At 34.1% G+C, this 12,659-nt stretch overlaps 1 protein-coding gene across 1 annotated transcript in view; it reads right to left on the minus strand.

Moving 5' to 3' along the window:
• The window catches only part of LOC117106913 (chromodomain Y-like protein 2), a 33,080-nt gene extending 20,838 nt beyond the window's left edge, over positions 1-12,242 (minus strand). Inside the window, exon 1 of the mRNA XM_033248440.1 lies at positions 12,142-12,242. Coding sequence (XP_033104331.1) covers positions 12,142-12,186 — 45 coding nt within the window. The 5' untranslated portion in view covers positions 12,187-12,242. The remainder of the gene's footprint in view (positions 1-12,141) is intronic.
• Between the last annotated feature and the right edge of the window lie 417 nt (positions 12,243-12,659).

Genomic DNA, 12,659 nt, shown 5'->3' on the forward strand with positions numbered 1-12,659 from the left:
ATTTTTCTTTGGGGCCATTTTTACCTACCTGTCTTATGGGGCCATTTTTACCGGGGCCATTTTATCCAGGGCCATTTTTTCCAGGGCCAGTTTTTCTGGGGCCATTTTTTCCGGGGCCATTCTTACCGCTGTCTCTTATACACATCTTTATTAATATTATTATTATTATTAATGGCTCTGATGGGAGGCTCTAAAACATTGATTTGGCACCAGTTTTGAACGACGAACTTGCAGGGAATGTTATAAACCATTTTCGTGAAATTTGAAATAAAAATTTCCAATAACGTGGCGACTACCAACTATGGGGACTTTCAGAGGCCTAGCATTTCGCAGTACATATTACCATGTCATGGATAACATCAACAATAAACCTAAATTGCTAATGAGCACAAACATTTTAAAACGGAAAAAAACATGAAAATGTTTATATTGAAAACAAGTCCAAGTATTAAATATCTATTTTTTTAAAGAATTGGAACCTCTGGATGGCCAGAAATGACACTCTCAAGACTGTGACAGGCATGTCACATTTTTATTTTTTTATTCCGACAACCTGTCAAATTGGGGGGGGGGTCCTGATGCGGTTTGGGATGTATGTAATTTTGTAATCTAATACACTGTGATTGTGTAAGTGACAACTAAGTACAATTCAGTTGGTCAATTTTTTTTAAAAAAGATTTTTTATTGGTTGAGAATCTATACTGTAGCCAATAAATAAAAGCCTTTTGTTTTGAAATGCCATATAAACAAGATGTCTAAAAGTCCAGGTGTTATTTATCTCTTGTTTATTTGGGAATAATCATCTATTTTATGGAATAAATACAGAGTTCCTTCATTATATTAAAGTTTTGGTTTGTTTAGTTATGTAATCAGAAACTACAGTTACCCCTTATTTTATGGGAACCTTAATTTGTTTATTTGTTATTTTATTTGTTTTATGAAATGACAATAATAATAATAATAATAATAATAATAATAATAATAATAATAATAATATTGGCAATAAATTTTTTTTCCGTACCAAACATTTACATGAAACTCCACTCGGGCCGTCTCGACTGAATCGACTCGGGCCGAAAATCTCATATTGCAGAATTCAGGAGATCAAAAGGTCATAAACAGATAAACGTCTACAAAATGCAAAACAACTCATGAGAGAACGTCGCTGTCTGATTTTTAAAAAATACATTGATGTTACCATGCTAATACTAATGGTTCGTTTAAAATGACATATAATATTTGATTGAGCTGCACGAGTAATGGAAAGTGTTAATTGAACTTGAATTACTTACAGTGACAATTTTTTTTTTTTTTTTTAGTTAGATCTGGGTTTTGCATATTTACCTAGGCCTACTAACTACTAAAAATATACGCTTTCAGGGGAAAGCACAAAGAGGAAGAAATAGCACGTTTCTTTATCAAATGAAACAGGGTGACTGTTATTCTCAAATTAAGAGAAGAGCTGAGAATAGGCAGCTCTAAAATACTGCCAAAATGGCAGAGCACCAATGAATGTATAAATGAGTCCTTTAAGCCTAGTTATATGGTAAATAGTATCTGCAGGTTCTTGATTACAAGGCTAGACCAAGTTAATTAATACCGAAATGATTATTAATTATTATTATTATTCATTATTATTATTATTAATTATTATGTTATTATACCTTAGGAACTTAGACAATGGAGAAATTAACATTTAAAAAAAAACGACGTTTAAGGGGAAATAGCACAAAAGATATTCCCTTGGGCTAGTTAATAAGGCCTAGTAAATAGGTTCTTGATTACAAGGCTTAGGCCAAGGTAATAATGCTGAAATGATTATTATTATTATTATTATTATTATTATTATTATTGTTATTATTTAACATTAATTACAATTACAAGGACAGTTTGGCCAAGTTCAATAACGCCGAAATGGTATATTTTATTTATTATTATTTAATAATATTTCTCTTATGCACTCTATTTTTTATTTCATGCTTCAATTTTTTCCCCTTTTTTTTCAAAATTTCAATCAATGTCATGTGAAGCGTGACTGTTGGTGTCAGCCTAGGACCCTAGCCTAGGGACCTAGGCCTAGTTTAGGGAGGGCCTATGGTAGGTAGGACTTAACTCAGCCTGCTTTAGGCCTGTAGTTTATCTTCTTTCTGTCAGCCTTTGGTGTACATCCTATTTCCACTTATGGGGGTACTAGCTGTTGTTGTTGTAGATATTATAAACTAACATTTAATAACATACAAGAAGGTCACAGTTAGTTACACACGTACATCCCATAAATCCGTAAGATTTCATAGGCCTAGCCTACCGTAGGTAAACATAGAAAGAGCAATAAAAGTAAAACTCAAGCGTCACGACATTGCGAAGTGTCTGCTCTTGTTCCTCATATCGAACTCGAGTCGAGTCAATCCGAGATGGCCCGAGTGAAGTTTTATGCAAATGTTTCGTACGGGAAAAAAAATCGTGCACGGCAAGCACATGTTTACAACTACAGTACAAAGGCCGTATTCGACTGGTCGTTCTTCGTTAAACCACGCCCACCTGCGCAGCGGTAATCCTACACTCAACGCCGAAGACGACCAGTCGAATAGAAAACTTGTAAATACTCGACAAAACAAAATGGCTGTATAGTTACCGCGATACACGTAACGTTGCGTTGCGTTGTGGTAGTATGAGTTTTTCGTAAAAAAATATTTTCATCCAGTTTTTCTATTCTGTTTGCCTACAATTATTTTTTGACTCCATGTGGTAAATATTATAATGTTAATTTTATGAAATTTATCTAAGTTATATTAACGCAAATGTTGTTTATAAACTCACCAATCGGCCATGTTTCTCTTTGGTCACGTGGATAACTTAACGCTGATTAACGCACTCTGGTTTACGTTAAATTTCGTTGTCAATGAAGTCTAACGAACCAGTCGAATGAAAATAATACTCAACGAAAATTTGTTCCAACGAAATGAACCAGTCGAATAAGCCCATGTTTATTGCAATAACCGCTCGAGTAAGACGCATGCGCACACAACGGTAACCGCAAAAATAGTTCGTATCAACCAGCTGGTATCAACACACATGGAAATTCTCTTATGTTCTGTCACTGCAACCTGGCCTAAGCTAGCTTAGGCGACCTACGTTTCTGGTTTTCGTGTTTTCTTTCAAGATTTAAACGTTCTTACTTAGATTTATTCAAATCGTGTCAAACGATCTATATTAAGCATCGTGAGGGCACCAAGGCCAAGGCTTCAGAAGGGCAGGCAAGTAGTGGCCGTCGTCGTGCTTCATTTTCAGGGGCACCAAGGCCAACTGGGAGGGCCGCGGTAAACTTCAAGGCCTGACACACTGTAGAAAACCAAACTCAATTGTGATTGACTCACTTGGTATATCATTGCCATCAATAAGAAAATTAAATACATTCATAAAAACCTATTTTTTGGTTAAAATGTTGATTTTTTTTTTTTTGTGAAAAAATACTTGCAAATACATCACAAACCTCCAAAAACACACTGCGAACCCCATCCAAACCCTTTAATTATGATTGTAGAACTCTCTTTTTCTTAAAAAAAAAAAATAATAATTTGTTGTTCATATCAACCCTTTGTTTGTGGGGAATACCCGGATTGAATTTCTGGAAAATTATGATTCCACTTTCGTGAATTTGGCCACAAATAAATTATTTTAGTATTAAATGTTGATTTATTGATTTAATGTTGTTGCTATTTTTTAACATTTAAATGGAAAAAAATTAAAAGTATTATTCATGGCTTTTTTTTTATCTTTGAATATTTTATCTTTGAATATGTAATTCCTGCAAAAAGTAAAATATAAATGGCAATTTATTTGATGTTAGATTCCTTTTAAAAACTAAATTACTTCAGTTAAAAAAAATGCATATAATGATTTTTTTTTAAATCAGTTTTAATACCGAATTTTATTATTGGGGGCCATTTTAACCTACCTGTCATATGGGGCCATTTTTACCGGGGCCATTTTTACCAGGGCCATTTTTTCCTAGGCCATTTTTTCCAGGGCCATTCTTACCATACACCAACAGGAAGTATCTGTAAAGTTAACTATTTGAGTTTTTTTCAACTTCATAATTGGGCAATTCCGTAAATTAGTAAACCAAATGGTAAAAAATTAAAATACATCAAATGTGTATGAGTGATACACCATTTTGAAGCTAATGAGTTATTTTTTTTGTGAAATTAAAAAAAAAATTAAGAATTCACTAACCACATGGAAAATAATTGGAATTCAATATAATTAATTAATATTTTGAAATACTAAGAAAATTTAGCTATAATTTTAATTTCCAATTTTTTCCCTTGCAAAATATCAGAATCTGATTCACTTTTCATTAAAATATTGAATAGTATATTCTAGTATATATTGTGTAATTTGGTGAAATTTGTTGACTTTTTTGTAATTTTTAATTAAATATATAAAGGTAATGAAAATATGGATGTACGTCCGTCACAAGAAAATGACATTTGTTTATTTCCTTTTCTAACCAGGTACAAAGAAATTACTAAAACTATGTTATAAAGCATACTAGGTATACCAAGTGTATACAGCAAATTGGAAGCCTACCATTAATTACACTAATTAGCAAAACCATGTGACAGACATACATTTTTTCTGTACGTCCGTCACGCTGTGTAAAATGTGTTATAACCTATGAAATATGGTTAAAATTTGAAAACTGTCAATGTGTCATATGTCTGTAGTTACAGTAGGCTACATGTTGTGCACAAAACATAATACAACATGGACAATTCTGGGTACGAGCCCCATACTTGAGTTTCTGGTCGAGATCAATTTAGGCTTACATAATTTTTCTCCCTGAAGCACATTTTGTCTTATTGTTATCAAACAGTGTGCAATATGCACATATTTTCAGTACCATGGGCTTTAATTACAAACAAAAAACAATTTTGAACTAAAATTTTAAGCAAATATCCAATAAAAACCAGGCAGGCAATACACAAATTACATAATTTCATCATCTATCAGCTACTACTTCATCATAACAATGTCCTGTATTATTACAATTGCAGCTAACATGATTATATTACTTTTTATATTCAAATTACAGGATATTATTATAAATGTAAGATAAGACACCTTATTTAGCATGAGTAACCATACAGTCATCTTGATTAACTACAATTACTATGATTTTTCTTGTATTTTAAAAATGTAGTTCTATACATTACAGGTGTTTATAATAATCTCTAATTCCAGAACCTTTGAAATCTAAACTTGCCCATTGCAGGATTCTTTATATCATTGAAGAAGTTCATACCAAAAGCTAGAACTTGGCTTAATAAATCTAGTACAGTATAGTATGTAGTCTAGTTTAACAGTCTGCATTAATTAACAATAACAAAGTGCATTTTGGGAACCAAATAATCATTTTTCCTGGTTACAAATTTAGATCCAACTTTATAATCTGTTTACATGAATGTTCTGAACAAATTGACACCACAATTTACTCCCTACCACCAGTGGTTGCGTAAATATGAGAACCTGTGAATATGACCTAGAGATGTGTCAAAGGTCAGAAATGGCATGTCTGGTCATTTTTTAACAAAATATTCTAAATATGGCAAATAAAAATACTGTATAAATGTTTTGAACAACTTGGCAACAATATAAGGGCCCTATTACTATGAAAAAAAAATAATAAAAATATTTTTTTTAAATGTCTCACACATCACAGAGTTTAAAAAAAAAAAGTATAGTGATGTAGGAAAATTCACTTTTTCTGATTACGTCCATCACGGGGTCATTTTGACCCGTATCTCCGTGACGCATACGAGTTAAAAAATAAAAATTGTAGGCTTGATAGTACTAACCAGTAGATGTAATGCAAACTTTAAAAAAAATAAATTGCAAGCTTCATTATGAAAATACAGATTCACAAAGTGTCTGAAATGTACGCCCGAATTTATGGAATTGCCCAATTGTAAAATGGAATCTAAATAAAACATTACAAAATAAATTTCTATAATTACCGTTCGTTAACTTATATAAATTTTAATTTGGGATCCACATATACCGTGGTAGTTCATTCACTAAAAATATGGCGGAACGAGATAAGGTGAATGCCAGTGGGATACATGATTCTGAAATTACGGCCAATACGGTAGCCAAAGACCAAAGTACTCTCACATACTGTACATGTGGTTGGCGAAGATTTTCTTTGCTGTCATCCACCTTCTTTAAGAAAGAGAATTCAGTGTAGGCGGTATGCAAATGAATCATATATTCATAGTGTTTAATATATTTCATGGAATATGGCAGGGAAATTGTTGTAAAAGCCTCTGTATTTCGCTCCCAAAGGAAGAGGGAAAAACTGCATTCAGTCAACCTTGCTGTCGGCAAAGGCCAAGTCACTGATGTGCACTGCTCGTGTAAATCTGGGTATCTATAACCAAGCATAGACATCTAGGCCTAGGCTCGCGTATGTTTCGCATTTAAACCAGCTGTCAAAGGAAATTAAAATGTTCGAGAAAAAGTTTTTGATCACGTGACTAAATGACGCTCGCTGATTAGTCGGTTTATCTGTCAATCAAATCTTGTTGAGATGTTAATTGGATTTAAACATATTTATGCCTTTTATTAATATCGATAGTTCGGATGGCCTGAAGACCAAGTAGCCCTAGCCCAGGCAGGTCCTAGCCATTGAATTCAGCCTATAATAACCTAGGCCTAATGATTGTAATTTCTGTTTTGTCGTCTTTGTTTTATTGAAACATCATGAGATCAATATAGAAATCACAATAATCTTCAACAGTGTATACTATAAGCGCTATAACTCTCCGTGTAACTCTCGTGTAGATATGCGATAGAATTCGATGCGACCTTTACTCAGGGTTCATACATTTTTAAACAAGAAGATTTCCAAACTTTCAAGGACACAATATATAGATTAACAGTAAAATGTCTGCGATTTTACGACTGATTATAAAACATATATGCTGTACTCCTTTTAAATGCATTTGTTAGTTTAATGTATATTAAGTTTTATCAAACTCTAATTGGGAGGCGATGGACCTGTCTCTTTTTCACACGCTCGTGGGAAATAAAGTTTTTCTCACACGTGTAAAATTTGATGGTAAGCAAAGGAATTCCCACGAGTATGGGGAAGTACCGGTAAAGTAAGGCAGGACTTATCGCCTACAGTTACGTAGAATTCTCCACTCGGCAACATAAATGTGCGCGTACAACAATGGGCTTTTCTTATCTTTGCTTAAACGTGACAGTGTCTTTTGTGGTACCGGCACGCCCAAATAACTTGGTTCTTTTGTGGCGCCACGGGGTGGCTTACCGCCTGTCCAGGGTTTTTGTTCAGCGAACAGCTGTGGCGAAGTTGATATGTACCATATATACAGTAAAACAATATAACCTTCGATTGGTGTACGTTGCGGAGACATCAATGCATCTCATTTCATATATATTTAGGTGTTTATAAATGTTGTCTAAACGAATGATGTACTATATTATTAATTAATTTAATGGTTATGCTCTATTCTCAACACATCATTATACTATACTGTATTATTTATTATTATTCATAATTATTAAACCTAACATTATTATTAATATTTAGGTCTATTATTATTAGGCCTTAGTTGTAGGCCTACAACTTTTATAATCTACTCTACAGCAAAATGTTAACGTACGGCACCATCCTATCGGCACTGATCAGCTGCCGACCAGCATTGTTTTTCAATGACTTTGTAAACTTCAGAAACATAATTAACGAAATATCTTGCCCTAAATTCACGAACTTCTAACAGTAAACGCCCTTCAAACACCATTCACTAAGAAAATAACTGTAGAATTCTAGTAGAAGTACACGTTCCCATGGTTACTTTAATTGTTAATTAACTGCCTTGCGCTGGATAGGGCCAAAACATGCCCATTCGTGCTGAACAAGTGTGCATGTCTGGAGAGTGATGAATTACCCAAAGCGAATTCAACGGGCTGAGCACGTGCGACAAGACCTGTTCAACTGATTGAATGTTAATTGAAAGTTCAAGTTTACACGACACGTTTAATAAGTTTAACACACGACAAAAAGCAAATAACACCATAGCAGATGTCAACAAAGTTAACGACTATGATTATCAATGTCTGAATTAAAATTAAATGCAAACATAATTAATATGCAAGATTTCAAAAAAAGTTCCGCCTTAATTAAAATATAGGCGAACAACTTTATTCACTGAATTGCACAAGTTTGTCTGAACCAGTCTGTCGGCCATTTTCAGCAATGACATTCTTTCTGTCTTGATAACATTCCTGAATTGGCTGTGTACAAAGACTTGCTGATTCTTTTAAAGAGTACTGTGGGAACCTACTTGTGGGAACGTTTCTCATTCAATTTACTGTTACTAGGCAACTTGTAGTACTGCAATTAATGGTAAATTATCAATTATCCAGGACATTCAAGGACAATCTTAAATTTCCAGGACTTTCCAGTTACTGGAAAATGCTCATTTGTTTTTCCAGGACATTCAAGGAATTTAAGGACACCTACGAACCCTGTTGACTGGATTTCTCATTAACTTGCATTAGATAGAAGTGATCATCGAAACATAGCTACAATGTCATCAAACTTTGAAAGCTAAGTACTGTACAGGCCTGTATCAGTAATCAAGTTACAGGTACAAACCATCTGTGATTCACATACTTAGTGGCTCGTATTACAAACATCTGGGTCTTATTTCTCATTATCTGGAAACCACATTATACTCTCCTTTGATGTCATTCCCAAATGGCCAGTGGTGACCACAATGGCTAGCAACCTGTCTTAGCATGGGTTGCCAGACAGTTCATGGGTCGCATGTAAATATTATGGGTTGCAAGAAACTGTTGTATAATATACTGTAGGCCTCTCAATTGGACAATGTGTTTTCATTGTTAAATATTTCATCTAGAGAGAAAAGATATAGGCTTGGTACACCCTGCACTGTACAATGGTCGTATGGCTGTTCGCCGACAAATCCATCTCCGCTTTGTGAGCGCTTGACGACATGCCATCTTCTGGTTGCTGGCTACGCGCATCATGATCGTAAAAACAATCCATATTTTGAGCACCTTGTTGTGTTGCATTCTTACCTTAATAAAATGCTTTTCTAGTAAAGTTTAATAGGCTATGAGTTTGTATGTTTGTCAAGGTTACTTTTGACTGAATAATTAACTCTCTCACTGAGAGGATCACTGTGTCAAAGAATTCCATCCTTATTAATCCCTCTGGCATAACAGAATTTACTTCCTTTAGTCTGGTTTAGTTGAGTCCCATATTGGTTTGTTAAATTTGTAAGATAACAATCTGCTATATGTTTCCCTCTGCAATATGGATGATAACATAAAGTAGAAAGCGTATTCAATATTCTCAAACCCTTTAATTAAGAATTGTTAAAACTTCAATGAGATCACCACATTCTCTGATTTGTTGATAGCTCAGGCTGAATCATTAATTCTTTTGACAAAATTCAATAATAACTGACTGCATTTTTTTCCAGCCGGGCATTTATTTTTTAGGCCACTATCTCGATTACAATTCCTGAGCACCCGGTCATCTGTTGGAGGGCAAATGTGTTTCTGGTTCCTTTGATTTAGTCAAAGACTCAAATACAAGGTTTTGGTGCTCAAGTTAACATAATTACCAAAACTAGATGAATAAATATATCAGAGTCAGAATCAGAGCAATATAAAAACCTAAACTTGGATTCAATTAACAAAACAAAATATAAAATTGTGACTGTGTACATGTGTGTCGCGATACGCGATTGCAGCTTAACCAGACATGCATGGCTTTTCAATCTGCACCACATGAACATATTTGTTGGGGAATTTCAATTCACAACACATTTTTATATTTCGATCAAAAACTAGGTTTCGGTGTTTAAATTAACTAAATATTCACCCAGTTGTGGATAAATATAACTATCAAAATAAACTGGTTTCAGAAAAATAAACCTATCTTCTTTAAAATAATTGAAAGTTTTTGGCAACTAAAACTTTCAGCAATAAATTCACTCACTTCGCGAAGTTGGAAAAAATTGGTTTGAGAAAGAGGAATTTTCGGGTCATAGGGAAAAATAAATACGACCTCTGCAGCCAAAATAATAGAGGGCTGTGCAGACAGTCGAGTTGCTGGCAGAAAATGATAGCGGTGCCATATATCGCGCTCTCTCAATGGCTGATAGTCACGTACCTAATAACTGATCAAGGCACGCTGGCCTCATATGCACTTTCTCTATGGTATTGCATAGAGTAAGAAATATTGAACATACAAGCGAATAAAATTACAATTTAGATCATGTTAGTAGGCCTCTACTAATAAATTAGGTGTCAAGCGTACTTTATTCCATTTATTCATGCGATGATCCCACGCAGATAACTTTGGAATGTAGACAAGTTCAAAGATTAAGCGTAGCAAACTAATTCTTCCATGGTAGGTTTAATCATGGATTAATTAATGCATCGCCTGATAACGGTACGGTATATGCCTCCTGAAATTTGCCTCCATTACAGAATAACCTATCTGTGGGTCAGTGTAGGCCTATTATGATAGCTTCATGTATACTAATTTCATCTATTAAAGGTAAGTACTTAACGATCTATAATTACCATATTTTATTTTGATTTATTATATTAATTATATTCCAAACCTTTCGTAACCAACATTAAATTGCAGTGGGATAAAGACAAAAGGTAAAATGTATTTTTTTTAAATATAACAAAAACAGCCAAACGTGCCGTAACTATTGGTATTTTATGTAATAATACTTTAATAATATTGTAATAATAATACTTATTTATTAAATATAATAATTCTAATTGACTCAGCGGTTCAAATTTTAGTGTGACTAAATAATATCATGATAGTAAGGTCATAAGATATGCTATAACATATTTTATAAATGACTTATACAAAGAAAAAATTAAAACGTGTCTCGTAAAAAATGACTATGAATCGGTTAAATTGAATATTCATGAGCGAACTTTAATATCATAATTTACTTGCGCGCAACAAAAAATGAAAACAGAATAAGTTTCGATATGTTTTATGTTTTAAAATGCACCTAGATTTATCTGTTTTGTAGTAGTAGAAAGAAATGAAATTCGACTTAACAAATAATAATTATCCCTTGATGAAATTGACGATAATTATAAAGACGTATCTTTGAATAGATGTAACTTTTCGAAATATTGACAGATTTTCACATTTTTTTTAGTCAAAAGCAAGGCTTAAACTGCATAACTGCGCATGTGTTATTACTAGATGGTAAATGTCAGTGACTTCTGCGCAGCCTTAGTTTGCATTCTTGTCACCAGTGTTACGCTTGGCTTGTTTCTAAATGAGGGATGTTACATAATCAGACCGAAGTCAGCAGCGGTAAATAGGATATCTATCAAAGGCCATTATCGTAACAAGGTCTAATTTAATGGCCCTATGCTAGAGCACTGCTGCTCCGCGGGAGCCTAATTGGTCATAATTGGTTCAGCATGCCACTTGTTCTCTGTTGTGACTCCTTATATTTTCTTTCTACATGATTATTTTAAACACTTTGTCATTATATAAATCAAAGTTGGGAGACCAAGACCAAGTACCTTCAACCGATGCTCATCATACATGTACACAGGCTAGAGAGCCTAGGCTTAGGGCCTAGTATAGAAATAAGGCCGCCTAAACTAGGGGTCAGGCTACGACGAATTAACTAACACAAGATCTAGGTTACAAAAAGAAAAATAAATATTAGGCCCTATATTTAGGGCCACCCAAGATGCGAGTCACTCACCGAGTGCAGTCCAAATTCAATAAAGTCACTATGTGACACTAACCTAGGCCCCTAGGCCTTTCACTAGGCACGGAGAAACATTAGGTTAGCTGAGCAGAACCTCTCCGCAAACCAACCGGCTAGGCCTAGCCTAGGCTAGATAACCTAATCGGCCACTCTAGCCTATGCATGGACTGAGATGATACATCACTTTACTACATTATTTCATCGTGTCACAAAACATATTCAAACAGATATGTACATGCACTAAAACTTCTTTTAATGACTATTTCTTTCGTCTATAACTCAAAGTAATTAACATGTTAAATGAAGTGACATTTACCTCATACACGCAGTCTTTGTCGCTCCTCTTGCCTGCTTCCGCCATTTCAACCGAACGTTGATTGTAATTGAAGCGTAGGGCCCAATCAGCCAATAGCAGTGCAGTATTATTATAAAAAGTAATTGACAGATACAGTATAATTACTGACGCAGATGTTTGAAGTAAGAGAAGAACCGAGAGCAGAAAGTTAAAATTTGTCACATTAAGCCATTTTATGACAGTATAAAATAAAAAGAAAAAACCCACAAATTACGATGGCCGGGTAAAAACTGTATTTAGTCTACAGTAAAGAAAAAATATGATGAATAATGAATAGCACTTATTTGCTAGAAGTAAAAATGCATAATAATGCAGATAGACAATAGTTAAAAACCAAAAAGTTTACATCGTGTATGTGCAAGTGGGTTGTGTTGTCTGCAATTCCAAAATAGCTACCTTTAAAATATTTTAGGCCTATCTTTATCCGGCCATATTTCGGCATTGTGCAGGGGGTTGTGTGTTGTCTGCAATTTCAAAAT

This window comes from Anneissia japonica, unplaced genomic scaffold, assembly GCF_011630105.1.
Source record: "Anneissia japonica isolate Jap-2015-1 unplaced genomic scaffold, ASM1163010v1 scaffold1165_len1893470_cov193, whole genome shotgun sequence".
Classification (NCBI taxonomy): domain Eukaryota; kingdom Metazoa; phylum Echinodermata; class Crinoidea; order Comatulida; family Comatulidae; genus Anneissia; species Anneissia japonica.